The following is a 27,704-nucleotide window of genomic DNA, read 5'->3' on the forward strand; positions in this document are numbered from 1 at the left end:
TCGTCGTCGTATGCGCCTCACGGCTTCCGTCCGTAGTCAATAGACGCTAATGATGGTGCATTCAATGCGCCTGGGGAACAGCAAACAGGGCGAGGTTTATGAATGTAGTTCTCACCCTTCAATTGCATCCATAGCCCTGAATGGGCCATGAGCTCGCATCCCGCACATGCGCATCAATGCATCGATTAATATCCATCATATTCCACACCCTTTATATATATATATATATATACATATATATACATATATTTACATATATATGTATATATAGAAGGGAATAATCATAAATGTGAAGCCAACACGAACGGTGTTATTTGGGTGACAGTGGCGTCCGATCCACACACCATGACCCCCGTGACCCCCGTGACCCCCGTGACCCCCATGACCCCGTGCTTCCCAAACCAAGGTTATGTTTCGTCAGCCACACCAAGTCTGGTATTCAAAGGACCTTTATTTGCTTTTGGTAGCGAAAGACGTCAAAGTGGCCCAAAGTCCTGACATGTGGGAGGAGGCCAGGAGAAGCGAGAGGAAGTGCTAGCAAGGACGGGAGAGCGGCAGGACGCTGCGCTGCTTTTGTGCACAGCGGAGGCGCCGGCGTCAGCAGCAGCGCACGTGAGATGGAAGAGTTGAGGAAAAACACGTTTTTCCTTCACTTTGTCCTGAATCCAAAGTAGAAGACGGCGCTGGGATCCCAGGAGATGTGATGGACCAACATCTCACGGGGCAGCCCTGGTCCCGTCCAAAAGGTTTGACAATGTCCACAACGGGCGTCCTGAGCTTGACGGCTCAGCAGGGCGGCCTTCCCCCGAACATTTCCTGTGAGGCGTACGTGATGTAGAGGAAGCCGTCGGGGTCTCTGTAGCGAGAGTAGACCTCCCCCATGCTGGAGGACATGCAGGACATGCTCTTCTCGGCCACCAGCAAGAAGAGAGCCTGGGTGGATTCCAGGTCGATCTTGTTCCTGAGCCGGGCGGAGAGAGAGAGAGAGAGAGAGAGAGAGAGAGAGAGAATGAGGCGGACGGACAAAGAAGGGTCTGCTTTGGGCAGGACCTACCTGAGCAGGCACAGGAACTGTCCTAAGGTCAGCTCAAAGGGAACCAAAAACTTGGTCTTGTCCAGCAGAGGGAGGGACTTTTCACGCATGTAACGCTCCACGATCACCTTGGAGGAACACAACGGTCAAAAGGTGTCTCCAAAAAGGTCAAGCAGGACAAAGTGGAGGACAGGACAGGACAGGACAGGACAGGACAAGACCGGACAGGACAGGACAAGACCAGACAGGACAGGACAAGACCAGACAGGACAAGACCGGACAGGACAAGACCGGACAGGACAGGACAAGACCGGACAGGACAAGACCAGACAGGACAAGACCGGACAGGACAAGACCAGACAGGACAAGACTGGACAGGACAAGACTGGACAGGACAAGACCGGACAGGACCAGACTCACCGGTAACTTGTTGGGGAATTTGGATCGAATGCTGCACACTTCATCTTTCCTGGTCTCTGTGGGAAAAGGACAAGCGGTGACGTCCAAAGTGTCCCGGTGGAGGAAAGGCGTCTCACCCAAACACTTCCTCTGCTTGAAGGGCATCATCTCCATGGACTTCTCAAAAGGCGCCATGTTGCTTGGGTGGTTTGCTCGGAGGTCCTTCGCTGACGCTGACGCTGACGTCCCCTCGGGTGGAAGTTGGCAAACCCCGATGAGAGACGGGGTCCAGGGGGTCTTTATAGGACAGAGCCCGGGGAGGAGTCCAAGACCGGCCTGGTCCTCAGTGGGGGATTCACACGTACTGGTTAGCTAGCGGAGCATTCTCACAGCCTTGTGGGACTTGGGCAGCACTTTCACGCCCACATGAGCAGCAGGAGACACCCAGACCACGAGGGGGACAAGAATGGGGTCATACACCACATGACAGGACGTCTTCATCTCCATGTTGGTCTGCAGGCTTTGGAATTACGAGTCAGCGTTTGGAGCTAAACCCAAGTTCAAACTCTAAAAGCTGACGTTAGACACACTGAGGACCACACCGGACCCTCATTCAAGACCCGAATGCTGGCGTTAATCACTGGGCACCCGCTGGACCCTCGTCACCAGACCCAAAACACCAACAGTAAAAACTAATTCCCAAATGTAAACGCTAACATTCCAACACTTGAATGCTGACATTAAAAACTAAACGCAAACACTAAACCCTTAGTCCAAAGTCTAAACACGACGCAATACTACTAAACCCTAATTGTAAAGTCTACAATTAACACAAATACTAAATCCTAATTCCAAAGTCTAAACCTGAAACAACTAATACTAAACTGGTCGAAGGTCCTACTCGTCCATTTTGGTGTCCAATGCCGCCATCTGCTGGTTGAATGTCGGTATTGACGCTGGATTAGCTCCAATGGATAGATGACATAAAAAACCAGATCGATCGATCGATCCAGACGCTATTGATCTCCAAGAAAAATTCACGTCTCAAGCAGCTCTCTACAAGATAGTAAAAAATACAAAAGCAAGACAGCGGGATAAGAATAAAATAAGAAAAGACTATATAAATAAATACATGTCAGTTTTGAGTGTTTTTAAATAATTTGCTTTCGAATCAAATGCCTTATTTTTCTCATGAAAATGTTGGCACTAAATAGAGTTGTCAAAGCACAAACATTGGTTTCTAACAACGGAGGAAAAACCCAACGGGCATAACAATGACGGCACGATACATAAGGTATCTCCTGGCTCTCGGGGCGTCCATTGGAAAGACACAACAAAGCATGTTTTGGTATAACAATAACAACAACAACAATAATAACACACGGCAACAGGATGTTGTCCCCGGTTTGTCTCCACGTTCACAGCGGATGTCACATCAAATCGCGTCCGCTAGAAACGTCACCTCCGCACACAAAAGGCCGGGGCAACATAAAACAGACCCCCGGGATGAGGTCACTTGCTCAGGCACACTATCTCCATGGGAGCTCTGCTGGAATGTGGGGGGGTTATGGGGGGGGTCACGCTGGGGCCGGTTTGCACGCTCAAAGTCGGCCATGTTTGTTTCCTCGATTTGAAAAAGTTGTCAGCCAATAGCAGAGCGGCGGAGGCGCATTGGCCCCGCCCCTCCACCGCTGCCCTCTCCCACGTTGTGCGGGTGTTGCATTGTCTCACTGCGACCGCCGCAGCCCGCCTGGCACCGAGGCGACCGGCGCTCGTGACACAGTTGGCCGACAACACGACGTCATTCGCGGGTTAAAACAAACCGAAGCCAGCTGATGGACCGGACGCGTACATCGTCTATTCGGCGGGAGGCGGCGCTCGGCTAGGCGGCTGCTATGCTGCAATCCCTCGCCCGGACGCGCTTCCTGCCAGCCGGACCGTCGCCCCTCTTTGCTCGCTGAAACTGAGCGGAACCGCCCGGGCCGAGAGCGAGGATGGCCGGTCATCGCGGCTGCGTCAACTCGCTGTGGTCGGGAAGCGAGCGCGTCCGCATCGGGGAGCGCCTCAAGGCGACGCTGGCCGGGGTGCTGGAGCTGGAGCTGCTCCGGTGCAAACAACTGGAGATGGTGGACGCGGCTCTGGTGGACGGATCCGCCGACAGCACGATCGCCGCCGAGCCGGAGCAGGAGCCGGAGCTGCGGATGGCGGACGCGAGCGGAACCCCGGGAAGCGGCCCCGAAGACGCCGAGAAGAACGCTGCGACGCCCCGAAGGCAACAGGTCAGCCGGTGCGCGTGTCTACTCGACGTGACGTGACGATTAAGTATGTGACGCTTGATGTGCTACTTACGTCACATCAATAAACGTCATGGAGGAACTCCTCGGTCTGCTTCAAGGTGATGAGTTTGGAATGTAAAGGTCAGCCGTGGGTGGTGTCCACCTCAGCATCATCTGACAGTCGTTCCCCAGGTTTGGGTTACCTCCACCAGCTCCAGGAGAGGCGGGGTGCAGAGCATAGGCAATTTGGGCTTTGTTAGGTGTACCTAATGTAGTGTCCGCTACGCAGATCAAGCTGGAGCAGGTTGACATGTTCCTGCCTGGAGCTGCGTGGCATTCACTGATTATTTGGGAACATGAAATACCAAATGTTTTGTAGAAAACCCGAGCGTGACCGACGAGAGGGGCTCTGGACCCAAAGTGAGACAACACGGACGGGTCCCCCAAAGAACCCCCCTTTATTCTTGAATCATCCTCCGCTGTCTGACAGCCTGATGTTGCCTTCAGGGCCTGTAGACTGTTGGATTTGTCAGTTTGGCCACATAACGAGCCAAACTTCACATTTGATTGACGGGTGTTTGCCTGGCCTGTTTTCATAGGAATAGATCAAATCGTTCTTATGAAAGTCAGGCATCATGGTGGACGTGCTGCCATCCACGCCGCCCACCCACTGACATGGCCCCAGGTGGTGCCCCCTGCCCCCGTGTGATGCTGCGTTATTCTCATTCTCACCTCAGAAGGTAGCTCGGCGTGGCCAGGAAGGTCACGGCTCGCCCTGCCCTCAGCCTGGGCTGGCGTCCGTCCGCCGGCTCGTACGCCCACGGGGACCGCAACCATGTATTTGGAACACATTCCATCCGTCCCTGCTGGTGTGTGACTCAATGCTCTGCTGTTACGTAACCGCTTTCAGATATCCACTCACCTGCCACTTGATTAGGCACCGCAATCGCAATCATGGCGACCATAAAAAACACTTGGCCGTTACAAACATCATCGGAACGTCTCGGATGAAGCGGATTTGTTGGATTTGGATATTGGGAGCTGGGAGGAGAACTGCAACGCTGTTTAAGAAACGCTGCCCACCCCAAAATATCATACACCTTACAGTACGACAGTATGGCAGTACGACAGTATGGCAGTACGACAGTATTGCAGTACGACAGTATTGCAGGACAACAGTACGACAGTATGGCAGTACGACAGTATTACAGTATGGCAGTATGACAGTATTACAGTATAGCAGTACGACAGTATGACAGTATTACAGGACAACAGTATGACAGTATTGCAGGACAACAGTACGACAGTATTACAGTATAGCAGTACGACAGTATAGCAGTATGACAGTACGGCAGTACGACAGTATAGCAGTAGGACAGTATGGCAGTACGACAGTAGGACAGTATGGCAGTACGACAGTATTACAGTATGGCAGTACGACAGTATTGCAGGACAACAGTACGACAGTATTACAGTATAGCAGTACAACAGTATGGCAGTACGACACAGTACGGTCACATCAGAGAGCTACGAACGACCGAGTGAAGATGATGGACCGCCTACTCAAAATACAAAACGCATTTCTCGGACCCCCGCGTCCCTGCATGCGCATACAACTACGCTAAGTACTGCAAAACTCTAGCAAGCTAGCAAGGAGTGGTGGCCAAAACCGTTCATTTTAGTGAGCCGGATCATTACGGTTGATTCGGTAAAAAGAGCCGTTCATTTCGGTCATATGGGTCAATTGGTCGTTAGCCTGTGCAAGGTGCTTGTCGCTGCCATCCTTCCATAGAGAGGAAAAGCCGGACAGCAAGTCAAAGCATGAAACCTAGTTGATGCTTGGCTGATGAATGAATGAATGAGTGCCCAGATGGGGGGTTATATGGGTGGGGGGGTGGGGGGGGCCCACACGGGAATGCTCATGGCTTTTATTTGTGGTGGCTCGGACTAATTAGTGGAGTAAAAGGTCTCATCCACACGGAAGAGAAGACTGCATGAAACCATGCAAACATTAAGTACAGCTACACGTGCTGCAGACAGAACCACAAGACAGCCAAAGTATAGAAGGATGAGGTTCACCGTCTTCACCCACCCAGAGCGCCACTGCCATGTGGGAAAGATTCCCGTGTTGGGAAGCATCGGCTTACATGGAGCCATCAGGCCGTGGAGGGGGGCAGCCTTTGTCCCCGCTGGTTGCCTCAGGGTCTGAAACGCACAAAGAAGTGGTCCAGTTTGCCGTGAGCTTCATCCACCTGACGAGATGTTTGAGCAAGGCATGGCCAGCGTGGGCTGGTGTTTAACATTCCAAATGAATAATGCATGATGCATGAAGAAGAAATAATAGCGTCCTACAGCGTTTGGTCTGCACATTGTTCCATGGAAGAATATCACGTTACATTGCTCACCCCCCCCCCCCCCCCCCCAAGCTTTGACCATGTGTGCTACATGATATCCCATAATGTACATGGAGCACAGACATATTTGGATTGCATCTGGAAATAGAATAAGAGGAAGTGCAGGCGGAGTTAAAGACTTGCTTCTGTGTGGGAGGAGAAGTGAGAGTTAGCAAGCTGTGCTGGCTGAGAGGATATGATGGGGGGGGGGGGGGGGTTTGACAAGGGGATGGTGGTAGAGGTGGTGGGGGGGGGGGGTCACTTTAAGATGCCCTTCCGTCGACCCTGCACCAGCCTGAATCACTGAGTCCGCCAGAGTGACGTGGAGATGGACAGCAGTCCAAAGTCCTCTTCATCCCCCTCCCTTCCCTTCTGCCGCCCGGCCTTTGTTACGTCATCCGTCTTCTCCCATTACCCCCCCCCCAGGCAGCCCAGCGGTGAGTCACTACCTGTATTGTTTCCTCAGTGACATGCAGGACTGGCGGGGGCGGGGTGGGGGAGGGGGAATTTGGAGCATAATTGAAGGATGGTGGGTTTGGGGGGGGGGGGGTTAGCCATCATGCCTAACTTGGAGCGTCAGTCGTGTGTGTGGGGGGGGGGGGGTATGACGTCATCTTTCCGTAGTTCCATTTTACAATGACAACCTGGTGGTTTATAAAACCTGCCCCACACACATCTTGCTTTGTTCTCCCAGGCCCCCTCCCCCCCCTGTCCGAGGAACCCGGACAACTCTGGCAGTAACCCCGGCGACAGGGCGGCGTATACTTCACTAGGCGGGGGGAGCAACTCCCGCTGGTCCACGCTATCCTGGGACGCCCCCTCCGATCTGCTGTCACCCCCCACACCCGACTCGGGTGGTGCGGTCCACCTGGACTGTGACTCCAGACCTAGCTCAGGTACAGTAACACACACACACACACACACACACACACACGACTACAAAGTAGTGAGTGCCAGTGTTGCGTTAAGAGAATCCATCCTAAACTCGAACCAGGCTCTTTCTGACTTTGTTGACTTGGACTTGGTGTGACTTCAGGCGGACTCACTGGCTTTTCTTGCCAAACTCAGCCTTGGTGAGCACCTCCACCCAAATGGCACATCCCTCTTAAGAGCTAACTTATTGGCACCTCCTTTTTTCACTTGGAGTGTTTGGAAAAGAACCGTGACATTTCAATCCCGAGGCGTCACCATAACTTCCAAGTGGATCCAGTTCTTAGAACCGGTCAACTTCCCCGTGTCTTTGCAATGTGCACGTCTTGTGTTGAAGGCTTTTATTCCGTGAGTGGCAGTTCTCTGTCCGACTCCTGCTACTCCGTGTCCAGCGAGACCGCCCACACGGTCAGACCCCTCAAGCTTTGGGACCAGGTCCCCACGTCCGCCGACAACACCGACAGTTTGTGGTCAGACGGTGCGTTGCAGCAGCCTGGACTCAAGCAGCCACACAAGGAACCCGAGCCACTGGAGGACTCGGCAGTTTCAGGTGAGAGAACATAAACCAGCACAGGTACCATCATTGAGGGTTCCTTCTATCATCTAGTCCTCCTTGTCTTACAGTTCCAGGTGGCATTGAGGTGCCTGGTCTCAGCTTTCTGTCCAACCTGTGCTCGGGCCTCAACCACTCTTTGATTTCTTCTCTCCTAAATCTCGACCGTGACGCCCTCTCCTCCCATGCGCCCACACCCCAGCTGGACCCGTGCTACTGTGAAGACCTGGTGTCGCGTAGGACAAAAGAGGTGTATCCATATCCCAGTCCCTTGCATGCCGTCGCCCTCCAGAGTCCCCTTTTCACCACGCAGACTCAGGAGCGACCGCTTTCACCAAGTCCCGAAGGAAACCAGCCGGACGAACCTACAGAGTCCAGAGGTCTGGACAGCCGATGTCCGAATCCCAAAGCCCAGACCTCTCTGACCCAGCTGGAGCAGTACATCTCTCGGCTAGCTAACCAGTACCACCATCGGATAAACCTCTCCATCCCCGATCTGAGTTCGGTTGCTCCCCCGTGTTCAGTCGCACCCAGAGGCCACAGCACGCCTGGTAAAGGTCACGGTTCCACCCAGTCCTTGTCTGCCTTTGAGAGCCGCAGTACCCCTTCCGGTCTGACACCTTGCACATCGCTCCTGGGTAACTCGGCTCGAGTCAGCCTCAGCACCGCTGGCAAGAAGGCCACCAGGAACTCAATCAACCTGGGTAGCCTTCCCTCTGCCACCGGAGAGGATCTGAACATCAACTTGCATCTCAACCTAAACTTGAACCTTGCTCCTGGTTTGAACGCCAACAGGGGCGTCGTGGACAAACCCAAAAGTGTCAATCTGGGCGGTGAGTCAGCTGCTGCAGCACCTTCACAAGCCTCTTCCACACCCGGCCCAGCGCTCCGAGCACGGCCTCGCATCTCCACCTGTCCCACCTCCCTGAGCCACCGGAGTTCTCTGGAGGTCACGTCGGCTCCTGGAGCCACTTCTGCTTTGGGACCGGCAGCCTTCTCTCGATCGCTGGACTGGAGTGTCGGGCCGTCATCCGAGGCCGGCGCCTTCGCGTTTGGCGTGGGTCCCGGGTCCGCTCCCGTGTCTCAGCGTAGCAGTTTGATGCAGGAGTTCCGGTCCAGTCCCAAGATGCCTGAGGAGTCCCCAATGGTGGAGGAGATCTCCCGTCTTTCCGGCCTGTCTCGGGCTGTGGTGGTCGGGCTGATGGAGCAAGGCGTGGAGCTGGACATCGACTGCTTCCAGGCTGACGCAGCCAATGAGATGAAGAAGCACAGTAAAGGTCACATGACGTCTCGCCTGGAGAAACCCCACGACTACATACGCCTGACCGAGCTGAACCCTCAAAGACCCGTCCAGCTGTCTCTCAGCGTCACCCATTCTCCACAGTCCCAGTCCAGCGTCACCCCTCCCCTCTCACACTCCAGCAGCCCCATCCACCCTTACCACGCCGCCCCCTCCCACTACTTCTCACACAGCCACTTCCAGCAGATGCCCTGCCCGTCTGACCTCTCGTCCTCCACGGCCTCCTCCCCTGCCTCATGCCCCCCCCAGAGAGCCCACTCGCCCCCACATCCTCTCCAAGCCTCCCCCATGGGAGCTGCCCCTCTTTCTGTATTCCGGAGAGATGCTCCTTTCCAGAGTTCCCTGCCTCGTGCCACCACCAGGACGTCACCTGTGGAGTACGTCGGCATCCACCCCAGGGGCGGATCCCTTCGACACAGCGGGGGAGGAAGCGGGGTCGACGGGGGCTGGAACAGGGTGGAGGGCGACGGGCTCTACCGAGGCAAGCATGCGTCTCACAAGCTGATCAGGGCGGCAACCGTGAGCAGCTACGCCAAGAGGGAGGAACACGGCGCCGCTTGGGGCGAGGATGAGAAGACACGATTGTGCACAAAGACGTCCAGCAAACTTAAGAAAGCCTTGGAGGGGCGTCTCTGGGGCAAAGACACGCTGATGGAGAGGGAGGAAATGGACAGGGCGGAGTATGGCTACGGATGGACAAGGAACATTGGTGGAAGCTGGAGGGGCGAACAGAGAAGGGTGAAGGTCGAGAGCCCCCCCACCTTCTCCAAGAAGAGGGGCAAAGAGTGTGGGGAGAAACGGAGCTCTAGCGTCAGGTTGTCCAGGAGGGCTCTGTTCAGGAGCGAGTCCCAGGGCTTGCTGGTGCCTCACAACCACGAAGAGCCCGCTCGACAGGCAAACTGGGTCTCCTCCTTCGACGTGGGGCAAAGTGCTCCGAGTGCAGGCGGGGACGAAGACGCCCGACTGCTGAGAGCAAAGGAGGACAAGCACCTCTCGTCCACCGCCAGCCTTTTTAACCTGTCCTGCTCTCAGAGCCTGGAGAGCAGCTGCCACTCCATCTCTCCTCTTTCCTCGCCCTCTTTTTCTCCGTCCCCGCCTCCCAGGCTGCCCCTCCAACGTTCTCGGTCCTTGAGGGACTTGGGGAGACGGGTCTTTGGGTCCATGAGGTCCTTAAGCCTCAAACAGAAAGCATCTAAGTGACGTTTGCTCCGCTGTCATGTGCTCAAATTAAGTCAAGTAAATGTAAGAGTATTGCTTTTGGACCAGAGACACCGAATACGGGTTCTTCCATCAACCACTCGTCGATGGACGTTCCTCTCAGGCACATTCATCCATTAAATGTATTGCTTCAAAACGGCTCCTGCAGTTCGATAGGAGGACTGGGGAACGTGAAGACTGCACTGCATCTCCTGGCATAAAGTCCTGCAGCCAGGGACCTCTGTTAGACACGCCAACCATCAGGTGCTGAAGATGCATCTCCTGTACATTTGTGTAGAGTGTTGTGGCGCACTAGCGTGGGTAATAGTAGATACGGTAATAGTCCAAATGCAGTGAACATAAACCTTGGTTAGCGGTGACGTTAGCGGTGACGTTAGCGGTGACGTTAGCGGTGACGTGACCGCCGTACCTCCCGAGTATGAATGTACTGGATCTGTTATGCATGCTGCTCTGTGACCAGTCATCACTTATTTTAGGATGTGGTATTCTTCTGGAAGTATTGGCCATCGAGCCATGAAGTACAATCATACAGGCCAAACTTTGACCGAAACCAAACTTTTTATCTTGCATTTGCTCAGGATTTTGAAAGAAATGTTGAGTGTGACTAAATGCAGCTTGTGATGGCTCATAACGACTCAAATAAAGATCTATATCAACAAATACACAAATGTGTCCCAAATACACACACCAGCCTGACTGACGTTTTGGACAGCAATGTTGACTTGAGCAGAATTTATTGTTGTACAAAGTAGGTAGTTGAAAAATGCACAAATGCATGAAGTCTCTTTTCAGCTTTCCGAGGCAGCTCTGAACGCGTCTGATCTTCCCGGCTAAACAAGTTCTCCCTGTTGCTAGGGAACGCACTTGCGGCTTTCTACTGACTGTCAGAAACTTCACTGATTTTTCTCACTTTCAAACGTACAACTGCTGCTGTGCCTCTCTCACCTCAGCAACATCGGTGCGTTCAGGTTTTCATTCCATAGGCTTCTTCAGTTGCTCTGCAAGCTGCTTAACTTTAGCCAAGTCCCCTCCTGCGTCCGCAGGACTGGTCTTTGTGCTGGAGGCAAACATGCCTCTGTACATGGCCTTCTCCTGGAGTAACGCACGACTCAGATTCTCCTCCGCCCTCTGCAGGTATCTCCTCACATTGGCATCTGCAACACAAATGGAAGAGCTGAAGGGGCTGCTCACAAGTTCACTCAAGTACAAGCTCCAGAATTACGGAAAATATCTAGCAAGTCACTAAAATCACAGCTTGGGGGAAAGAGTCTTCTGTGCCCAGGGCAACCTGGGTGCTAAATATCCTCTGGCTTATAAGAATGCTATCATCCAGCTCAAAAGTGGACATGACTGCATTTGCTTTCAGCCGTCACTGACCACACGCCATGTCCCCTCCACGCCAGCAGGGGAGCCCTGAAGAACAACAAAACGCTGATCTTCCAGAGTGGAGATCATACTGCTCTGTCCCGTCCACTGATGGCCATTGGGAAAGGGTTAGCAGCTTCCACACAAGGCTTTTCGGGCTTTGGTCGCCCTGCCAGAATTAGGCAACGACGCTGGCTGCTTACCGCTGGGCTGCACCTTGCAGGCCTGCGTCAGGTAATGCTTGGCTCTCTGGGCGTCTCCCAGCTCCAGGGTGGCCACGCCAGCCCTGTACAGGGCTTTGGCGTCACCCGGGCGCCTCTCTAACACCCGCAAACTGTAGTCTTGGACGCGTGCATAGTCGACACTCTGCCGCTGCAGCAAACAGGCTGAAAAAGAAAGAAAGCGGCCGTCCATACACGGTTTGCAGGTTGGGGCGTTCATAAGAACCAGCGCTGGTCTGGTCCGTACATGGTACTTGCCCTGCTCCAATGTAAATACAGTGTACCAGCTAGGTTGTTGTAGCAGTCCACTTGTGTGTTTCTTAGCAATGTCTCTTGCTCTGCGGTGAGAGACGGCCTCTCGGGTCCAAATCCTTTCAACGCCGATGTCACCTCCGAGTCCAGGCTTCGAAGAACCAACAGAGCACGGTGATAACGGCCAACAGCCGCACGTATCTTCTTTTCCCGGTAGAAAGCGTTCCCCTCCATCTTCATTTGGCCCGCTTCTTCCAGCAAAGCCCAAACAGGCTTGACTGAAGGCCAAGAGGCTGCCGCCGTCTCCTCTCCTCCATCAGCCTGCATTTCTACAATGGATGCTGACAAATGGTGGAGATGTTACCGTAAATCACATGTTGCCATCTTTGCTCTTCAAATCTATATTATATTGTACTCTATATTATATTGTACAGTCCTGTCACAAGGGCGAGGTTGAAGCCATGTACTTTTAACTGAATTATTCTAACTTCTCCGAAAGCGAAGAAAACATTCACCTCTCCAAATGGCTACCATCTACAGTCATATATGTTGCCGAAAATCTTCCATAGACTGACTGCGCTTATGTTTCGTCCATAGTTTGGAGTGTGAAACATGAGCAAAGGTTAAGTCATTCTCTGGCAGAATGCTACGGTAGCAGCTAAGCTAATCGTGCTAGTTAGCGAACACGCCCCTTACGTTAGCTAGCTCGTTTCCATGTGTTCACACTAGCTCATCATGGAGGTTAAGGTGAAGCCATCATACCTGAAATGAAACAAGACCCGCCGGCTACTTTTCACAGGTGGCAGGTCTTTTATCGGAACTTGTTACTCCGCCACAAACAATCTCCTTCGTTTCTCAGACGTCGCTCATAAACCTGGGGCCTACCCCTCTACTGCCACCTAAAGGCCAACCCTGGAACAAACCGGACCTGCTGGAACCAAGTGGATGCATTACACTGGTCCTGGTCTTTCTGTAGCCCTGCAGGGATCTGTTGGCTTGGCATCTAAAATCTGTCCAATGTGTCTGGATTCACTCCTCCAGTGAACAGCAGGGCAGTCAGGGAGGACATCACCAAAGCGGACAAAGGAAGGATGGGAGGATGGCCGGCAACCCCAGCCGGTGGCTCTGCAACTCACCAGAGCCGAGAAGGGCAGCTGCACAATGTAATGTCGATGTAGGTTAAAGAAAACTGCTCATCACAGCTTGTCGCCATTTGTTATGTCACCCCCCCCCCCCCCCCCACTAACAATGTCATCGTCTTTACACTTGACAGTGCAAATGTTACTCCACAAGTTTGATGTGCAGACAATAATAATGAAATTGTACCACAGCAAAAGATGATAAATTGTCTTAAAAGTCTTTCATTAATAGTAAAGATGTTTTGTGTGCCGCATTGGATTTGCGCCGCTGAGCACAGTGCGCACGCGCAGTGGCACGCCACACAACTGCGCTAAGCAAACATGGCGGCGGCCGTCGACAGTGTTGTGAAAGTGTAAGTTTGCCTTTTTATTTCATTCGGGAAAGAAACAAACGACGTCCGCGCCGCTCCAAAATGATTCCGGGTCAACGATTAGGTGTATGCAAACTTTGGGAAAACACAAAGTTGGCGTGTACGTCTTCGGATGGAAAATGTGTCCCGAGAGAATAACATTCTCTTCGGCGCTAAGGTTAGCTTGTTAGCTTGTTAGCGGGCAGATATTAGCCGATGAAACCTACAAGGCAGATAGAACTTGAAGAATAAACACCCCGCTATCTTAACTCGACCACTTGGTTGGTCCTCGACTGTATATATCACAAATATATCATAAACGGGTCTTGTTCGGCGGGCGTTTCGCATTGACGAGACGAGCTAACAATCAACCTTTTGTTCCGGCGTCCCTACGGTGGTACTGTTGGGATGCGGGGAGCCATGTTCGCTTCTTCCAATCAAACCGGTTACTATGCAGCCTTCCGAACGACGTGGACACGGTTTGCCGTGGCGTCGGCCGCTATGCCGCTGAGCAACACGGGACGGGAGGGACAAAGTGGGCCACACCGCCGGCAACACGTTTCCGTCAGATGTGCCGAACGACCCCGAGGGAGCCTTGCGTGTCATCCGTGATTGTCATCCGTGATTGTGTTGCAGGCTCGGGGAGCAGTACTACCGCGATGCCATGGAGCAATGCCACAGCTACAATGCCCGCCTGTGTGCCGAGCGCAGCATCCTGATGCCCTTCCTGGACTCGCAGACCGGCGTGGCTCAGTCCAACTGCTACATCTGGATGGAGAAGAGGCATCGGAGCGCAGGCATGTTTGGACCGCACCATTCACCCAAAACACTTGCTTTTTGTCTGTATTGTTTCAACTAAGCTGTGAAAATGGCCGTCCTTTTCCTCCTGTGGTCTCCTCAAATTGGATTAAGCCTTTTTCTCTTCAGATTTTGGCTTTTTTCCCCAATTTCTGCCGTTTTATTTTGGATTTTTCAACGACGTAAAATTTCTTATTGGAAATTCAATTCTGACTTTATTCTTGGACAAACGTCAACTTATTTTGTTTGTTTTTGAAAGTATTACAACTTAAACATATTGTTTCTTTAATACTACAATTTACTGCTCAAAATATTTTTCCTCACCCCCCCTTCATATTTTGACTTTATTGTTGTAGAATTACTGCAGATGTATTTGTAGATAGATATACAGATGCATTTGGAGCAGCCGCACGCCATGGTATGCCAAGTGTTGGTCTTGCGTGTGTTGGGCAGGTGTGGCTCCAGGTCAGCTGTACACTTACCCGGCTCGTCGCTGGAGGAAGAAACGGCGCTCTCACCCGCCTGAGGACCCCCGCCTGGCTTTCCCCCCTCTCAAAGCAGGTATCAGCACACGTTCTGTAGAAAGCATCGAGCACATCTCAGTCAGACGTGTGCACGCTCATGATGCATGTTGACTTGGCGTGTGCGTGCAGCAGATTTAGAGCTGGGTCTGAAGCGCGACGCCTTGGGGGCGGTGGACGGCAGCAGTCTGGAGGCGTTGCTCAAGGGCGAGCCCGTGGACAGGAGGAGCGGCGTGGCGGACGTCCGTGGTCCCGAGGACGATGCGGCCACCGCCGAGCCCCCTGCCAGCTCTGCGGCCACGCACACGTCTTCTGGACGCGTCCGCAAGGTCAGGCCACCAGCATCTCTCCGTCAAACTGTAATGGCCGAAGTCCAAACATGGCGACCAAAACAGGATTCCAGTGGCTGGAATCTTCAAGATTAAGATTAAGATATGCCTTATCTTGATATGCCTAAGATATGCCTTCAAGAAGGAATGCTTTTAATGCTTGGGAGGGAAGTTATCACGTTTCAGGAAGAAGGTTAGAGAAAAAGCGTCAGGATAAGAGTGCAGTCGATAGTAACGCTGATGTGGTCTCCATGGCAACGCCATGTCAGCGTGTGGTCTGGCCTGATGGGGAGAGGAATGAATGCGATCATGTGATAAAGCACAAGGTCTTTTAGGAATATGTAAGGTGACCTTGAACATGCTAGAAAGGTTGTTGAACAGCATGTTTCTCACCGCAGAGAGTCTTGGACCACGATGACTACCTGGATGACTTGGACGATGAAGACTTTGAGGACGAGACCCCCAAGAGGCGGGGCAAGAGCAAATCCAAAGTGAGTGGCGTCCCTTGAAAGCATCTCTCCTGTGTTTGTATCCGCGCAACAAGACGTGTCTCCTCGCCGCTTCTTCAGGGGCGCGGCGACAAGAACGGCAAGAAGAAAAGCGAGGCTGCAGCTGCAGCTCTGGAGGAACGAGACAAACCCTACGCCTGCGACAGTGAGTAAAACCATCTTCTCCAGCTTTCCCCCGAAAGACCACCAACGTCCAGCTTGATGCTACCTGAAAGACCCCCCACCCCCCCAACCCCCCAACCCTTCTTTAGCATCAGTGCTCTCCTCTGCTGTTTGGCTAAATAGACGTGCAGGACGGGAGGAAGGATTAACACCTTCCTGGTTACACCTGACACGTTGATCTTTGGGGGAGATGGTCCTTCCAGCATCACTGTAACCTTCTCTATGACCGTGTGTGTGTGTGTGTGTGTGTGTGTGTGTGTGTGTGTGTGTGTGTGTGTGTGTGTGTGTGTGTGTGTGTGTGTCAGTCTGTGGGAAGCGCTACAAGAACCGTCCGGGCCTCAGCTACCACTATACACATTCTCACCTGGCCGAGGAGGAGGGCGAGGACCGCGAGGAGATCGAGGCACCACCCACTCCTCGCCAGCCTGAGGAGCAGAAGAGTGAGTCACTCTCAAGAGGGAGAGATGGGTGGGGGGGGGGTGCATGCATCTGGAGAGTCACTTCCTCATTGGCTCCACATTGTCATCTCATTGTCCGCGTTAGTGATAGACTCCGTATGTCCATCTTTCCTCTTATCCACGCTAAAGCTCAGCTCCTCCTTGGGAAACACGCCTTAGTGGCTCCTGTATCACACACGGCATCGTACGGCATCCAGCCCACGGGATACTGATTGATGACCTCCTGTCTTTCCTGCTTGTGTCCAGCAGCCAATAAGAAGGGTCCCAATGGCCTGGCGCTGCCCAACGATTACTGCGACTTCTGTCTGGGAGACTCCACCATGAACCAGAAGACCGGCCAGTCGGAGGAGCTCGTGTCCTGCTCGGACTGCGGACGCTCAGGTAGGGGTCTTTTGGCTCCACGGCTACCCTGCTGTCCAAGTGGGACGCGTTCAGGCTCACGTCTGCTCCCATGCGCCCCACAGGCCACCCGACGTGTCTGCAGTTCACGCCCGTGATGATGGCGGCCGTCAAGACCTACCGCTGGCAGTGCATCGAGTGCAAGTGCTGCAACGTGTGCGGCACCTCGGAGAATGACGTGAGCACGCTACTCTGCTTCTCTGGAACGTCAGAAGGCATCTGGTCCTTCCTGGGGGCTAACGTTTAGTCTTAGCGACAGCACTGCTACACTTAGCTGTCTCTTGGTGGGAATGCCGACTTCCTTCTTCCGATCTTCTCCTAAACGCTGCCTCTCAAGGATGGACGGGGAGGCTGTTGCATCTTAAGGAGCTTCTCTGTCAAAAGAAGATTTGATTGATGTGAAATAGGCTCTTCCAAAAAAGGCCACCAGGGGGGCCGTCCGGAATGAGCAGGAGATAAGAAACATGGCATGTGGGAAGTCTTCTTCTCCCTTGATGGTCCTCATCACTCACTCCTTTACCTACATGTCATTTCTGTCTGGGACGGGTGTGAAGACGTTCTGGAGCTCTGGTCTTCAGCGTCAGTGCTTGTGCCGTGTCTCCGTGTTGCGTTTAGAAGAGGAATTCCCGGCATCTCTCAGGTGTTGATGGGAGCGTCTGCAGTGAAGCAGCTTTGCTTTCCCAACCTGCCAAATGTTTCTCTCTGCAGGACCAGCTGCTGTTCTGTGACGACTGCGACCGAGGCTACCACATGTACTGCCTTTCCCCCCCCATGACCGAGCCCCCCGAGGGTAAGGCGTTGCTGAGCTTGAAGGTGAGATGTGGTTTTGAACACGCGTGTGTTTGCAGGGAGCTGGAGCTGCCACCTGTGCCTGGCTCTGCTCAAGGACAAAGCCTCCATCTACCAGCAGAACCAGAACCTCGCCTCCGAGTGACGCCGCCCCAGTTAGCCCCCCCTAAAGGACAGCTTCTGTTGAAATGTAGCTCAGCAGCAGGATTCCATATCTACGGGGGGGGGACCAAACAAAACAGACCTCAGATCAGTTCAAGTGCGGATCAACGGAACGGCCAACCTCCCGGGCAATACCGTCTTGGGCTGCTGCACACGTATGTGCGGTAACCATAGCAACAGCTGTCTCCATGGGAGTAGCATCACAGCTAATTATCTGCACTGTGGAGCGTTTACTTGCTGGATGCGGACGACGTTGCTGGGAATTAGGATTATTAACGTTATTGTTCTAGTGGACTTTCTAGTGGCTTTTGTGTACTTGATCCATTCTGGGGTTTTGTCATCCACAAACTCTGACACGTTTAGCTCAGGCCGTGTAGCCCTTACTGGATAGAAATGGCAGCAGACACTCTGGCTGGCACGCTCTACTCGTAGACAACGTACTCCCATCTACCACCCTCTACTAGTAGACAACATACTCCCATCTACCACGCTCTACTCGTAGACAACGTACTCCCATCTACCACCCTCTACTCGTAGACAACGTACTCCCATCTACCACGCTCTACTCAGACAACATACTCCCATCTACCACCCTCTACTCAGTCAACATACTAGCATCTACCACCCTCTACTCAGACAACATACTCCCATCTACCACCCTCTACTCAGACAACATACTAGCATCTACCACCCTCTACTCAGACAACATACTCCCATCTACCACCCTCTACTCAGACAACATACTAGCATCTACCACCCTCTACTCCACTGGCCTCGTCACACGTGCTATGCTGGCACGCTCTACTCGTAGACAACATACTAGCATCTACCACACTCTACTTTACTCATAGACAGTATACTATCATCTATCGCACTCTACTCATAGACAGTATACTAGCATCTACCACATGCTACTCATACAGTATACTATGATCTATCGCACGCTACTCTACTCATAGACAGTATACTATGATCTATCGCACTCTACTTTACTCAGACAGTATACTAGCATCTACCACACGCTACTCATAGACAGTATACTAGCATCTACCACACGCTACTCATAGACAGTATACTAGCATCTACCACATGCTACTCATAGACAGTATACTATGACGTATCAAACTATACTGGCCTCATCGGAGACAGTATACTGCCACGTATGAGTGTACTGTACACAGGCCTGGTAATAGGAGTGTACTATGGTGTTTTACTGGTATTTCTCCAGCAAAGGGAGCCCCTATGGTCTTACTTTGAACGTCTCATGAGACAGCCTCTGTGTTGCATATTGTAGCCTGGTGTTAGTTCAGTATGAAGTATTACCACAGAGGCATGTACTTCTACCAGAGACGTAGAAACCACTCATTGTCAACAGCAGCTCAATCAACACATCATTCTACTTCATATATATTTGAAAAGATATGTGATGTATTATTCCATTCCACTATGGGGAGACTTTTCTAGTCCGGTTTTGTAAAGTATGGTGACGACTTCTACCACCTACACGGCTCCTTCGACCTTCTATGTACTGTCTTTGTACCTTTTTGTTCCATGTTTGGAGTTCATTTGCCTCTTCAAATATGTTAGACCTCCATTTTGAGTATTTGTAAGATGATGTACTTTGTTGTACCATTTTTATTTTTTCTTACTTCAGTGACAAAGCCGACTAGCCAGACTGAAATAAACATCACTTTTCCTTTGGAAAATACATCTACATTTCAGTCATTGTAGTACACAAATGTACGAGTACTCACCTCAGTACTGACCTGTGCGCTTCATCGTCACGCCTGTTGGGGGCAGTAGAGTTCCCTGCTCCAGCGTCTGGTTGGATTGGTCACTTTCAATGCTGAAAGTTCACAACATCATATGCAGATATTCACTCCGGAAATCACATACATAAACACACATATATATACACATATACATATATGTATATATATATATATAAATGGTGGCCGTTTGGTGGTAGACTAGGATCTGTCAGTCAAAAGTGCTATGTAGTATTGTAGTCGCTAGGTGGCAGTAACGACAGCTACACCAGACGTCTATAAATACAAGTGCTATGTAGCATTGTAGTCGCTAGGTGGCAGCAACGACAGCTACACCAGACGTCTATAAATACAAGTATTGCAAGTGTAAATTCCTTAAAGAATTCATGGTAATGTGAAACTATAAAACCCATCTTCAGTCCCTCTGGCAGCTCCAGTGGTCCAATCAGCAGCTGAGAAGAAAGAATACCAATGTAACACAGGCTTTTAATGTTGCCAGCATTCCTTCCTGATACAGACTTTGTAAACATGTTTGTCCCATTCAGAGCATGGAAAAGCCCCCCCCCCCCAGTGCAGCTATCGACAGTGCAACACACAGAAGATGATCAGGTGTGGCAAAGGAAGTGCAAGGAACAGCAAGTACGTGACGTATGAAGCACAGCAGGTAGAATTCAGTGTACTTTAGCAACCTGTGTGGAGGTACAAGAACATGCTAAATACTCATTCATATCAAAAGGGAGCTTTTAAGACCAGAGGTACGAGGTCCACCCAGTGACAAGAGGGGGGGGGTCTACAGCCTTTCAAAGAGGATAGCACAGAGTAGGAAGATGGCGTAAAACACGATGAGCCAAAGGCCCAGCCTGCGGTCCAACTTCCAGCGGTTGAGATGGACGCACAGGACCTAGATGGAGAAGAGGGCACGTGAGGACGAGGAGAGGAGGTGAAGGAGAGACGCTATGGCTTACGGTCAGCGTCACTGAGGCCAAGAGGAGGAGAACGGAGTAAAGCAGGCCCTTGCTGTTGATTGGCACCTGAAAGAAAAACACCAAATGAAAATATCCAATGTAGATCTTTCATAAAGAAACGCATGTATGGATGCTATATAGTGTATCTTTCAGCTGAGCTTAGTCCTATAACAGTATACCAGTATAATATAGTACAATACAGGACTCATATCAACTTCGGAACTTTGGATCTTTTTGAACATTTGCCATAATATTAGTATTTCAAGTACTTTCCTCCTTGAGAAGCTTTGTACATCTCCACTGATCTTACCACGGATCCGTAGCTGACGATGAGCGTTCGGAGCGCCCAGGGGAAGCCCAGGCCCAGCAGCACGTCAAAGATATTACTGCCAATGGAGTTGGACACGGCCATGTCGCCCAGGCCTGCAGGAGAATACAGGATGCTAGTACGACGCTCAGTAATCGGGAGTGGTGCGTGAGGGCGTCCTGGCAGGAGCACACACCCTGACGGGCCACGATGAGACTGGCCATGCAGTCGGGTACGCTCGTGCCGGCCGCCAGGAAGGTGATCCCCATGATGACCTCTGGGATCCCCAGAGTGGAGCTGATGATGGTCACCTGTGAAGAGGACCGGGTGTGTGTGTACATGTACGGGTGTGTGTGTGTACATGTACGGGTGCGTGTGTGTACATGTACGGGTGCGTGTGTACATGTACGGGTGTACGGGTGCGTGCGTGTCGTACCATCCACACCATGAGGTAGGAGAAGAGGGCGATCCAGAGGGTGGCGGTGAGGAAGGTGAGCAGGTACCAGTGCTCCCACTGTGGAAGGGTACAGTCGGGTACGGTGCAGTGCAGCAGGAAGCTGATGGGCCAGGAGAGCAGCCACTTGACGCGCAGGCAGCAGCCGTCTGACACACGACAGTTAGCTCGTCATCATCAGGGTTGGATGGGAGGCGTGGCTGGTCCATGCTCACCCGGCAGGATGAAAGGTTGGAATTCTCCATTTTGCTCTTCGCCGCCCGGACCTTCATCCTCTTCCTCTTTGGCTCGGCCCGCGACGTCTCGTTCCGTCTCCTTGCCCTGCCGTCTCTCCACGTCCGACGCCCGAGCGTCTGCCTCGGCAGCCGACCCGTTCTCTCCCCCCCACGCACCCCCGATGCCGGATCCGTCCTCCGATGACGCACCTCCCTCTTTGGCGCTGACCTGATCCCGGATCAGCCTCTGTCTCTGTGGGAAGCGGAGCAAGTGAGGTCAACAAGCGGAGCTGCAAACTTCATGCCGGAGTGACAGCAAGTGTGGGCGTGTCTAGGAGCAGCGATGACCCGTTAGACCTGCGCGGGAAATGATGGATTGGAAATGAATTCTACTAATTTGTACTTTAGCAATACTGTGACTTATCCAAGAGTTTTCCATACATCCACCCGGGTGGAAACACGGTGGAAGGATAGGGATGGCGACTGGACCGCTCACGATGTCTTACGAAGATCTTTGCCTCTCTCTCAGCAGGTCAAGACCAGGTGGACGCACACACGTCTGGCAACGTGGTGGACGATCCATCCAACCTCAACCACTCATCCACCAACCCAACCAATCCATCCATCCACCCATCCATCCATCCATCCATCCACGGCTTTGCTCCACTAGCAATGTGGCGGCCCAGCAGCCAGAGCGAGGAAGTGAGTGCAAGGGTGCAAGTGCGTGCAATGTACCTCGTTGATGACCATGCGTCCTGCCATGCGCAGGCGGGTGTAGGGGGGGAAATGCGAGGTGATGAGAAGGCGGAGGCTTGCCTCTGAGAACGTGAGCTGGTGGGGATGCAGGTTGAGCAGCTCATCCACCATCACAACGCTCAATTCTGGAGCGGCCACCGCGCAAGCGTCTGACCCAGATGTTGGCGGAACCAAAAGGAAAAGAAGCTAAGAAAGCGGAGTACTCGGAGCAGCCCAGTTGTGGTGGACGTTCCTGGGGGAACCATGACAGACATACCCGACTTCAGCGGCACCGTGTCGGCATCGCCGTCCGCAGCGTCCCCCACCGCCGTGGCGCGGCGCAGGCTGCTCAGGCACGGCTGACCCGTCCGGCTGCAGTGTCGCTCTACCAGGCTGCACAGAGACCCGTTGAACCTGAACACAAAAGACACGCTGATACCCAATACAGCCTGGACCCTGGCTACCATGGCTAAGATATGCTAACACTATGCTTATTCAGCTACACTAAAAATAAACATGGACAAAAAAGGTGTCCGGTGTTTATGGAACATAAACACTTTTTTCATTTATAAGTTGCTCTGGAGTATAAGTCCCAGGAACAGCCAACAATGAAAAAAAAAGTGCGACTTCCAGTCCGGAAAATACGGTATATGTATGTGTATATATCATTTTTTTAAGTTGGAATATGAGTAAGAATTTTGGAATAAAATCAAGCAAACATCTCCAAAGATTAGGAGGAAAGTTGAACTATTTGGAATGTGAAAAGAAGAACAGCTCTGACAGGAAAGAGGAGCAAAGTCGATGCTAGTCATCATCTTTTTGTGCTTTGATGAATGATGAAATAGAATAGAAGCGATAGAAACAGATGCAGTAGAACTTGTTGCTGGACAAACAAAGAAGGTGAAGGTGAGCAAAGCGACTTACTTCATGATGATGATGTATATCCCATACATGGAGATCAGGACAATGGCGTCCCACCTGCAACATTTACACGCACACACGACCAATCAGCTGATGGAACGTGTCAAATGGAGCTCATATCCAAAAATCCTACCACTGGACTTTCTCATCGTAGATCACCTGCAAGTTGCCAGCAAGACAGAGAAGCCAATCAGACGCAGCCAGAAGAGCTTGGTGTGCATGAGTGCTACCGTGTAGGGTGAAAACATTGGAAGAAGGTGCTGCTGGGATGTCTTACCAGGATGAGCACGATGATGGACAAGATGTAAAAGACGGCATCGCGCAACAGAGGCCACCAGCTCAGAGAGATCGGCTGGAGAGGGAACACAAACTTTTTATTTCTCACAGGCGACAAAAGCTTGGGCTTTGTCTGTGTGTGAGCGAGAGAGAGAGAGAGAGAGAGAGCGAGTGAGAGAGCGAGAGAGAGTGAGCGAGCGAGAGAGAGTGAGCGAGTGAGAGAGCGAGAGAGAGAGTGAGTGAGTGAGAGAGCGAGAGAGAGAGCGAGCGAGAGAGCGAGTGAGCGAGTGAGAGAGCGAGTGAGCGAGAGAGAGTGAGCGAGTGAGAGAGCAAGAGAGAGCGAGAGAGAGAGTGAGCGAGAGAGAGAGTGAGCGAGTGAGAGAGCGAGCGAGAGAGCGAGAGAGAGAGGGAGTGAGCGAGAGAGAGAGAGGGAGTGAGCGAGTGAGAGAGCGAGAGAGAGAGAGCGAGTGAGTGAGCGAGTGAGAGAGCGAGAGAGAGTGAGCGAGTGAGAGTGAGCGAGTGAGAGAGCGAGAGAGAGAGAGAGCGAGAGAGAGCGAGAGAGAGTGAGCGAGTGAGAGAGCGAGCGAGTGAGCGAGTGAGAGAGCGAGAGAGCGAGAGAGCGAGAGCAAGAGTGAGAGAGAGAGAGCGAGCGAGAGAGAGTGAGAGAGTGAGCGAGAGAGCGAGCGAGTGAGAGAGTGAGCGAGAGAGAGAGAGAGCGAGAGAGAGCGAGAGAGAGTGAGCGAGTGAGAGAGCGAGCGAGTGAGCGAGTGAGAGAGCGAGAGAGCGAGAGAGCGAGAGCAAGAGTGAGAGAGCGAGCGAGTGAGAGAGTGAGCGAGAGAGAGAGAGAGAGAGTGAGCGAGTGAGAGAGAGAGCGAGAGAGAGAGTGAGCGAGAGAGTGAGCGAGTGAGAGAGTGAGCGAGAGAGAGAGAGAGAGAGTGAGCGAGTGAGAGAGAGAGCGAGAGAGAGAGTGAGCGAGAGAGTGAGCGAGTGAGAGAGTGAGAGAGAGAGCGAGAGAGAGAGACCTGTCCTGCAAAGATGCCACAGATGCCAATGATGACCAGGATGTTGAAGACCGCCGATCCCACAATAGTTCCCACACCTACGTCCCCTTTGGTGATAAACACTCCTGCAGACAGGAAATATTGAATAAAAACAGCAGAAGGTGAAAAGGTAGGACCAGTGAAAGGAAGGCGTAATAGAGGGTCAGGTTCAATGGCGACGCCTTCTTTTCCCACATCACACCGAAGTGAGACATGCTGTGAAAGAGCGACCTTGGATGGCGTCACCGTGTGCCATCAGGCGACACGGTCATGTGGCTTCAACAAATACCTAAAGGAACGCGGGAGACCATCTTTGATCATGAAATGCGGAAGGCATGCCCTCGTCCTTGCAGCATCTCTGACACGTTTAGCCGACTTCCCAGTCCTGGGTCCAGCAGAACCCCCCCGTCACCGTGATCCCATTTTGATCCCCCTTGGAGGAGCCAAGAGGTCCCACACGCACGGGAAGACCAGCAGAGCCATCAGGTGAAGATGCTAACCCCTGAGTACATTATGCTTAGACTGACCAATCAGGGAGGTGAAGAGCTCAGGGGCGGAGCTTCCAGCTGCCATGAAGGTTGCCCCAGCAACATCCTGGCTGAGGTGTAGGTTCTAAAGGACAGAAACGGGCTTGGCTCAAGGGGTTCTACCCATGTCAAGACCCTGATGGATTGACGTCACATTAAGCTCACAACAAACCTCAGAGATCTTTTCCAGCGATGGCACGAAGTAAACGTCACACACGATGGCCAGTGCGTGAAACATGTAGATAGCCTGGAAGACAAGACGAGGCCTCTGAGATGAGGACAGGATAATAAACCTAGGAGGTCCTTGATGGCAGCCACGTGATACTCACACACACAACATGGAGGACCACGGCCCCGTGTCTCCGCTGCTCCACGCTGAAAATGTCTTCAGGAAACTCACTGATGGCTGAACAACAGAAAACAGGGGTGGTAGTAGAGCATCCATCCTTTATAGCGCCCTCAAATCATTACTCATCATTATTATTACTATCTCAACCATCACATCATCCTCATCACCACAAGATACACACACGTGTTTTACAACGACAAATGGCAGGATGGCATATATACTGTATGTGTATATATACTGTATGTGTGTTTATATACATACGTATATATATATGACAGACATAAGTAGGGTAAATCTCTGTGCTAAAGGATTTGATGTGCAACTACAAGGATAACGACATCACATTGGATGTAAAGGGACATCAATGTGGGAACTATGGCCATTATTTAAAACAGTACAGTCAGCAAGCATATTTTTGTATTACTGTTTTCTTTATTATTAGCATATTAGCTCTTAAACTCGTCCACTACGCTCAGCAAATAGAAAATGTGAGCGAGTGAGACCTCTCACTCTGACACAAACGTGTTTTTCTTTATTTGTGTCAGCTCAAAATAAGATTTGTTTATTTATGATACTGGTTTTGAATTCTAAATGTGACTAAAAAAGCCTATTTAGGAACATTCAGAAAGGATTATTACTAAGGATTTGCCACAATGCGCCTTTCCTTCATGAAATGTACAAATGAAAATAGCTAACAGGCCAACAGTCATCAAACGTTTCATACAAATTGCAAACTCTGACATTTCATTCATTCATTCATACATTTTTACCACTTATCCACACGAGGGTTGCGGGTGGCTGGAGCCTATCCCAGCTGTCCTGGACTATTCATTAGAAATCCCACAATTTCCTAGTCCTAGTTAGTTTAGGGTCATTGAACGCAGCATCTCCGTCCTCCCATGCCCAGAGGGTTGTATGGATGGATTAGGATTTTTCTTTCCCCTCATACTTGCTCCCAGACGCCGATGCTAAGTGGGAAGGCATAAAGGTAAGATGTGATGACTTGGAGTGCTAACGTGCATCATGGTGGTAGTTCCGGGCTAATGGCTAATGCTAGCAAAACACTGGACTTCATCACATTGACAGCCCGTCAATAGCAGCTGGAAGTCCAATTTAGCTGGCAGTTCAATGCCAAAACCACCAGAAGTCAAAATGTGAAAAGCAGTGGTCATGCCAAGGTAGCACTGAATATGACCATAAAAACATTAGCTGCACTGCTCCAGTCGGAATGTTGCAAGTGTATTATCTCCAAACCAATTGTACCCCCCCCCTCCTCTCAGGGCATGCCCATAATGAGCCCAACTACAAACATGTTGAACATGAAGAGGCACACCAATCAGCAGGTCACCGGTGCTGATTGGCACCAGATGCATCCTTCAGTTTCCTAGCAACCGCATCCCTCAAAGGCTCAGTGTGCCTTCACATCTTTGGAGGCCAACGTTGAGCACAGCAACAGTCGAACATTATTCATGTATTCACGCTGTCTACTGTTCTTATTACAAATGGAGACCCATAACGTCCATAAGATGACGTCTTACCGGATGTAGCATCTGTGCTTTGGTTATCGTTGTGCGTGCCGACCTCCGTCTTGGATAAGAAGATGTCTCCATCCCCAGCGGGTCCATCGGCGTCTGTGAACATAGGTTGACGTAAAACAGACGTTCCTTCTGTGGCATTTGATAGAGCCCACCGTGGAATTAGCCCGATATAGCATGCTTTATCTTAAGATAATCACAGCTGCTGATTGGGATACAATAATAATGGTGGCGAGTACTTCCGTTTTTGACAGGAACAACATATTCTGCAGCAGCCGGAGACGCTATTAGGCATGAAAAGCACCAGTACCGTCACCCGGATGCAACACCCAGGCGGCTGCAAACAGACCGACGGCACCGACGCAGAGCCGGGGGAGGAGCGGTGTCTGCCTCGGTCTCCTCGCCGCCTTCATTCCGCCGGTCGGCCTCCGCCTTCACAACATGCCGCTCCTTCTCGGGCCTCCTGGTCCTGCTCCCCTGGGCCGAGCAATCGGTCAAAACCCGCCTGTTGCTGTCAACATGTGGCTTTTCTAGCGTCTTCTCTGCAGACCAGCCCGTCAAGATATCAGGGCGTCCTACGCGGATGGAAGGGAACCGGGGCTCCACTTCAGGTCTCAGGTCTCAGGACTTCAGGACTCCAGCCAGCTGCTCCGTGGAAATGGCAATCCAAGGGCTGCTTTCATCTCCTAGAGAAAAAAACACCTGCTTGCACCGTCGATGATGAGGGAAGAGCCGCTTGGCTGCTGCGATGCTACCCGCCACCAGGGGGCACCGGAGGCTTGAGTGGGCGGATACACAATTCCGGCTGGCGGAGGTAGAGATTGGGGCTGTGATGTGAAGCTGGGAACTAAAGCAATAGAAGAAGGGTTGTAGATGACCACAATGTAGCCCATCGGACAGGATTTATGATGCAGTGCATCATGGAAGCTTCAACTGGAAAGTGTCTTACCTCACATAGAAAACAAGTCATGTGACCAAACAAACCAGCGCAATTCCAAACGTGTCATTGAGAGTAAAAGATGCCAGTGAAAGGTGTCATACCAGGAAGGAAGGAA

The 27,704-nt window shown here is 51.8% G+C and overlaps 5 protein-coding genes across 15 annotated transcripts; 2 read left to right on the forward strand and 3 right to left on the reverse strand.

The window, feature by feature from the left end:
* Positions 1-471: 471 nt before the first annotated feature.
* On the reverse strand, positions 472-4,327 carry map1lc3cl (microtubule-associated protein 1 light chain 3 gamma, like). Its single transcript, XM_058062796.1, has 4 exons — positions 1,570-4,327; positions 1,454-1,509; positions 1,055-1,161; positions 472-961 (listed from the first exon to the last, which is right to left on the reverse strand). Exons 1-4 carry the CDS (start codon positions 1,625-1,627, stop codon positions 787-789), a joined length of 396 nt encoding a protein of 131 aa, XP_057918779.1. The 5' UTR covers positions 1,628-4,327; the 3' UTR covers positions 472-786.
* Positions 3,120-10,751, forward strand: si:ch211-168f7.5 (proline-rich protein 36). The gene is made up of 4 exons (XM_058062770.1): positions 3,120-3,711; positions 6,796-6,997; positions 7,369-7,581; positions 7,656-10,751. Exons 1-4 carry the CDS (start codon positions 3,427-3,429, stop codon positions 10,082-10,084), a joined length of 3,129 nt encoding a protein of 1,042 aa, XP_057918753.1. The 5' UTR covers positions 3,120-3,426; the 3' UTR covers positions 10,085-10,751.
* ttc9c (tetratricopeptide repeat domain 9C) lies at positions 5,644-13,147 on the reverse strand. Of its 2 annotated transcripts, none has more exons than XM_058062793.1 (5): positions 12,703-13,147; positions 11,973-12,281; positions 11,671-11,853; positions 11,048-11,256; positions 5,644-5,913 (listed from the first exon to the last, which is right to left on the reverse strand). In XM_058062793.1, exons 2-4 carry the CDS (start codon positions 12,265-12,267, stop codon positions 11,075-11,077), a joined length of 660 nt encoding a protein of 219 aa, XP_057918776.1. In that variant the 5' UTR covers positions 12,268-12,281; positions 12,703-13,147; the 3' UTR covers positions 5,644-5,913; positions 11,048-11,074. The 2 variants fall into 2 exon arrangements, with proteins under 2 accessions (XP_057918776.1, XP_057918778.1); XM_058062795.1 differs by lacking the exon at positions 5,644-5,913 and adding an exon at positions 6,748-8,825.
* Positions 12,645-19,273, forward strand: LOC131110093 (zinc finger protein ubi-d4-like). 9 transcript variants are annotated; one of them, XM_058062779.1, is made up of 12 exons: positions 12,648-12,898; positions 12,982-13,114; positions 14,066-14,226; positions 14,681-14,788; positions 14,884-15,077; positions 15,476-15,568; positions 15,647-15,731; positions 16,054-16,188; positions 16,453-16,587; positions 16,671-16,783; positions 17,314-17,395; positions 17,454-19,272. In XM_058062779.1, exons 1-12 carry the CDS (start codon positions 12,886-12,888, stop codon positions 17,537-17,539), a joined length of 1,338 nt encoding a protein of 445 aa, XP_057918762.1. In that variant the 5' UTR covers positions 12,648-12,885; the 3' UTR covers positions 17,540-19,272. The 9 variants fall into 9 exon arrangements, with proteins under 9 accessions (XP_057918768.1, XP_057918769.1, XP_057918762.1 ...); XM_058062777.1 differs by having other exon boundaries at positions 12,651-12,898; positions 14,881-15,077; positions 17,454-19,271; XM_058062778.1 differs by having other exon boundaries at positions 12,651-12,898; positions 14,881-15,077; positions 16,456-16,587; positions 17,454-19,271.
* On the reverse strand, positions 18,551-27,702 carry LOC131110090 (sodium/potassium/calcium exchanger 3-like). Of its 2 annotated transcripts, none has more exons than XM_058062774.1 (17): positions 26,960-27,062; positions 26,653-26,745; positions 25,095-25,171; positions 24,938-25,012; positions 24,766-24,850; positions 24,221-24,324; positions 23,200-23,274; positions 23,056-23,081; positions 22,926-22,979; positions 22,279-22,415; positions 22,002-22,171; positions 21,267-21,519; positions 21,034-21,200; positions 20,794-20,908; positions 20,601-20,713; positions 20,291-20,356; positions 18,551-20,226 (listed from the first exon to the last, which is right to left on the reverse strand). In XM_058062774.1, the coding sequence occupies exons 1-17, from the start codon at positions 27,060-27,062 to the stop codon at positions 20,116-20,118; spliced, it is 1,824 nt and encodes a 607-aa protein (XP_057918757.1). In that variant the 3' UTR covers positions 18,551-20,115. The 2 variants fall into 2 exon arrangements, with proteins under 2 accessions (XP_057918757.1, XP_057918756.1); XM_058062773.1 differs by having other exon boundaries at positions 18,554-20,226; positions 22,083-22,171; positions 26,960-27,702.
* Positions 27,703-27,704: the final 2 nt, after the last annotated feature.

This window comes from Doryrhamphus excisus, chromosome 23, assembly GCF_030265055.1.
Source record: "Doryrhamphus excisus isolate RoL2022-K1 chromosome 23, RoL_Dexc_1.0, whole genome shotgun sequence".
Taxonomy (NCBI): Eukaryota; Metazoa; Chordata; class Actinopteri; order Syngnathiformes; family Syngnathidae; genus Doryrhamphus; species Doryrhamphus excisus.

Bases quoted from the DNA above. Each gene is read 5' to 3' on its own strand.
- ttc9c (XM_058062793.1), bottom strand. From the start codon at position 12,267: ATGCAGGCTGATGGAGGAGAGGAGACGGCGGCAGCCTCTTGGCCTTCA. The intron at 11,854-11,972 runs GTACACTGTATT...TTTCTTTTTCAG, and splicing joins CTGCTACAACAACCTAGCTG to CCTGTTTGCTGCAGCGGCAG. The intron at 11,257-11,670 runs GTAAGCAGCCAG...TTTGTGTTGCAG, and splicing joins CTGCAAGGTGCAGCCCAGCG to ATGCCAATGTGAGGAGATAC.
- LOC131110090 (XM_058062774.1), bottom strand. From the start codon at position 27,062: ATGAAGGCGGCGAGGAGACCGAGGCAGACACCGCTCCTCCCCCGGCTC. The intron at 20,357-20,600 runs GTAAGATCAGTG...TTTTTCTTTCAG, and splicing joins TCGTCAGCTACGGATCCGTG to GTGCCAATCAACAGCAAGGG. The intron at 20,227-20,290 runs GTAAGCCATAGC...TTCTCCATCTAG, and splicing joins TGGCCTCAGTGACGCTGACC to GTCCTGTGCGTCCATCTCAA.
- si:ch211-168f7.5 (XM_058062770.1), top strand. From the start codon at position 3,427: ATGGCCGGTCATCGCGGCTGCGTCAACTCGCTGTGGTCGGGAAGCGAG. The intron at 6,998-7,368 runs GTACAGTAACAC...CTTGTGTTGAAG, and splicing joins TGACTCCAGACCTAGCTCAG to GCTTTTATTCCGTGAGTGGC. The intron at 7,582-7,655 runs GTGAGAGAACAT...CTTGTCTTACAG, and splicing joins GGAGGACTCGGCAGTTTCAG to TTCCAGGTGGCATTGAGGTG.
- LOC131110093 (XM_058062777.1), top strand. The intron at 14,789-14,880 runs GTATCAGCACAC...GTGTGCGTGCAG, and splicing joins TTTCCCCCCTCTCAAAGCAG to CAGATTTAGAGCTGGGTCTG. The intron at 16,784-17,313 runs GTGAGCACGCTA...TTCTCTCTGCAG, and splicing joins GCGGCACCTCGGAGAATGAC to GACCAGCTGCTGTTCTGTGA.
- map1lc3cl (XM_058062796.1), bottom strand. From the start codon at position 1,627: ATGGCGCCTTTTGAGAAGTCCATGGAGATGATGCCCTTCAAGCAGAGG. The intron at 1,510-1,569 runs GTGAGACGCCTT...CTTTTCCCACAG, and splicing joins CAAGCAGAGGAAGTGTTTGG to AGACCAGGAAAGATGAAGTG. The intron at 962-1,054 runs GTAGGTCCTGCC...CGCCCGGCTCAG, and splicing joins CAGTTCCTGTGCCTGCTCAG to GAACAAGATCGACCTGGAAT.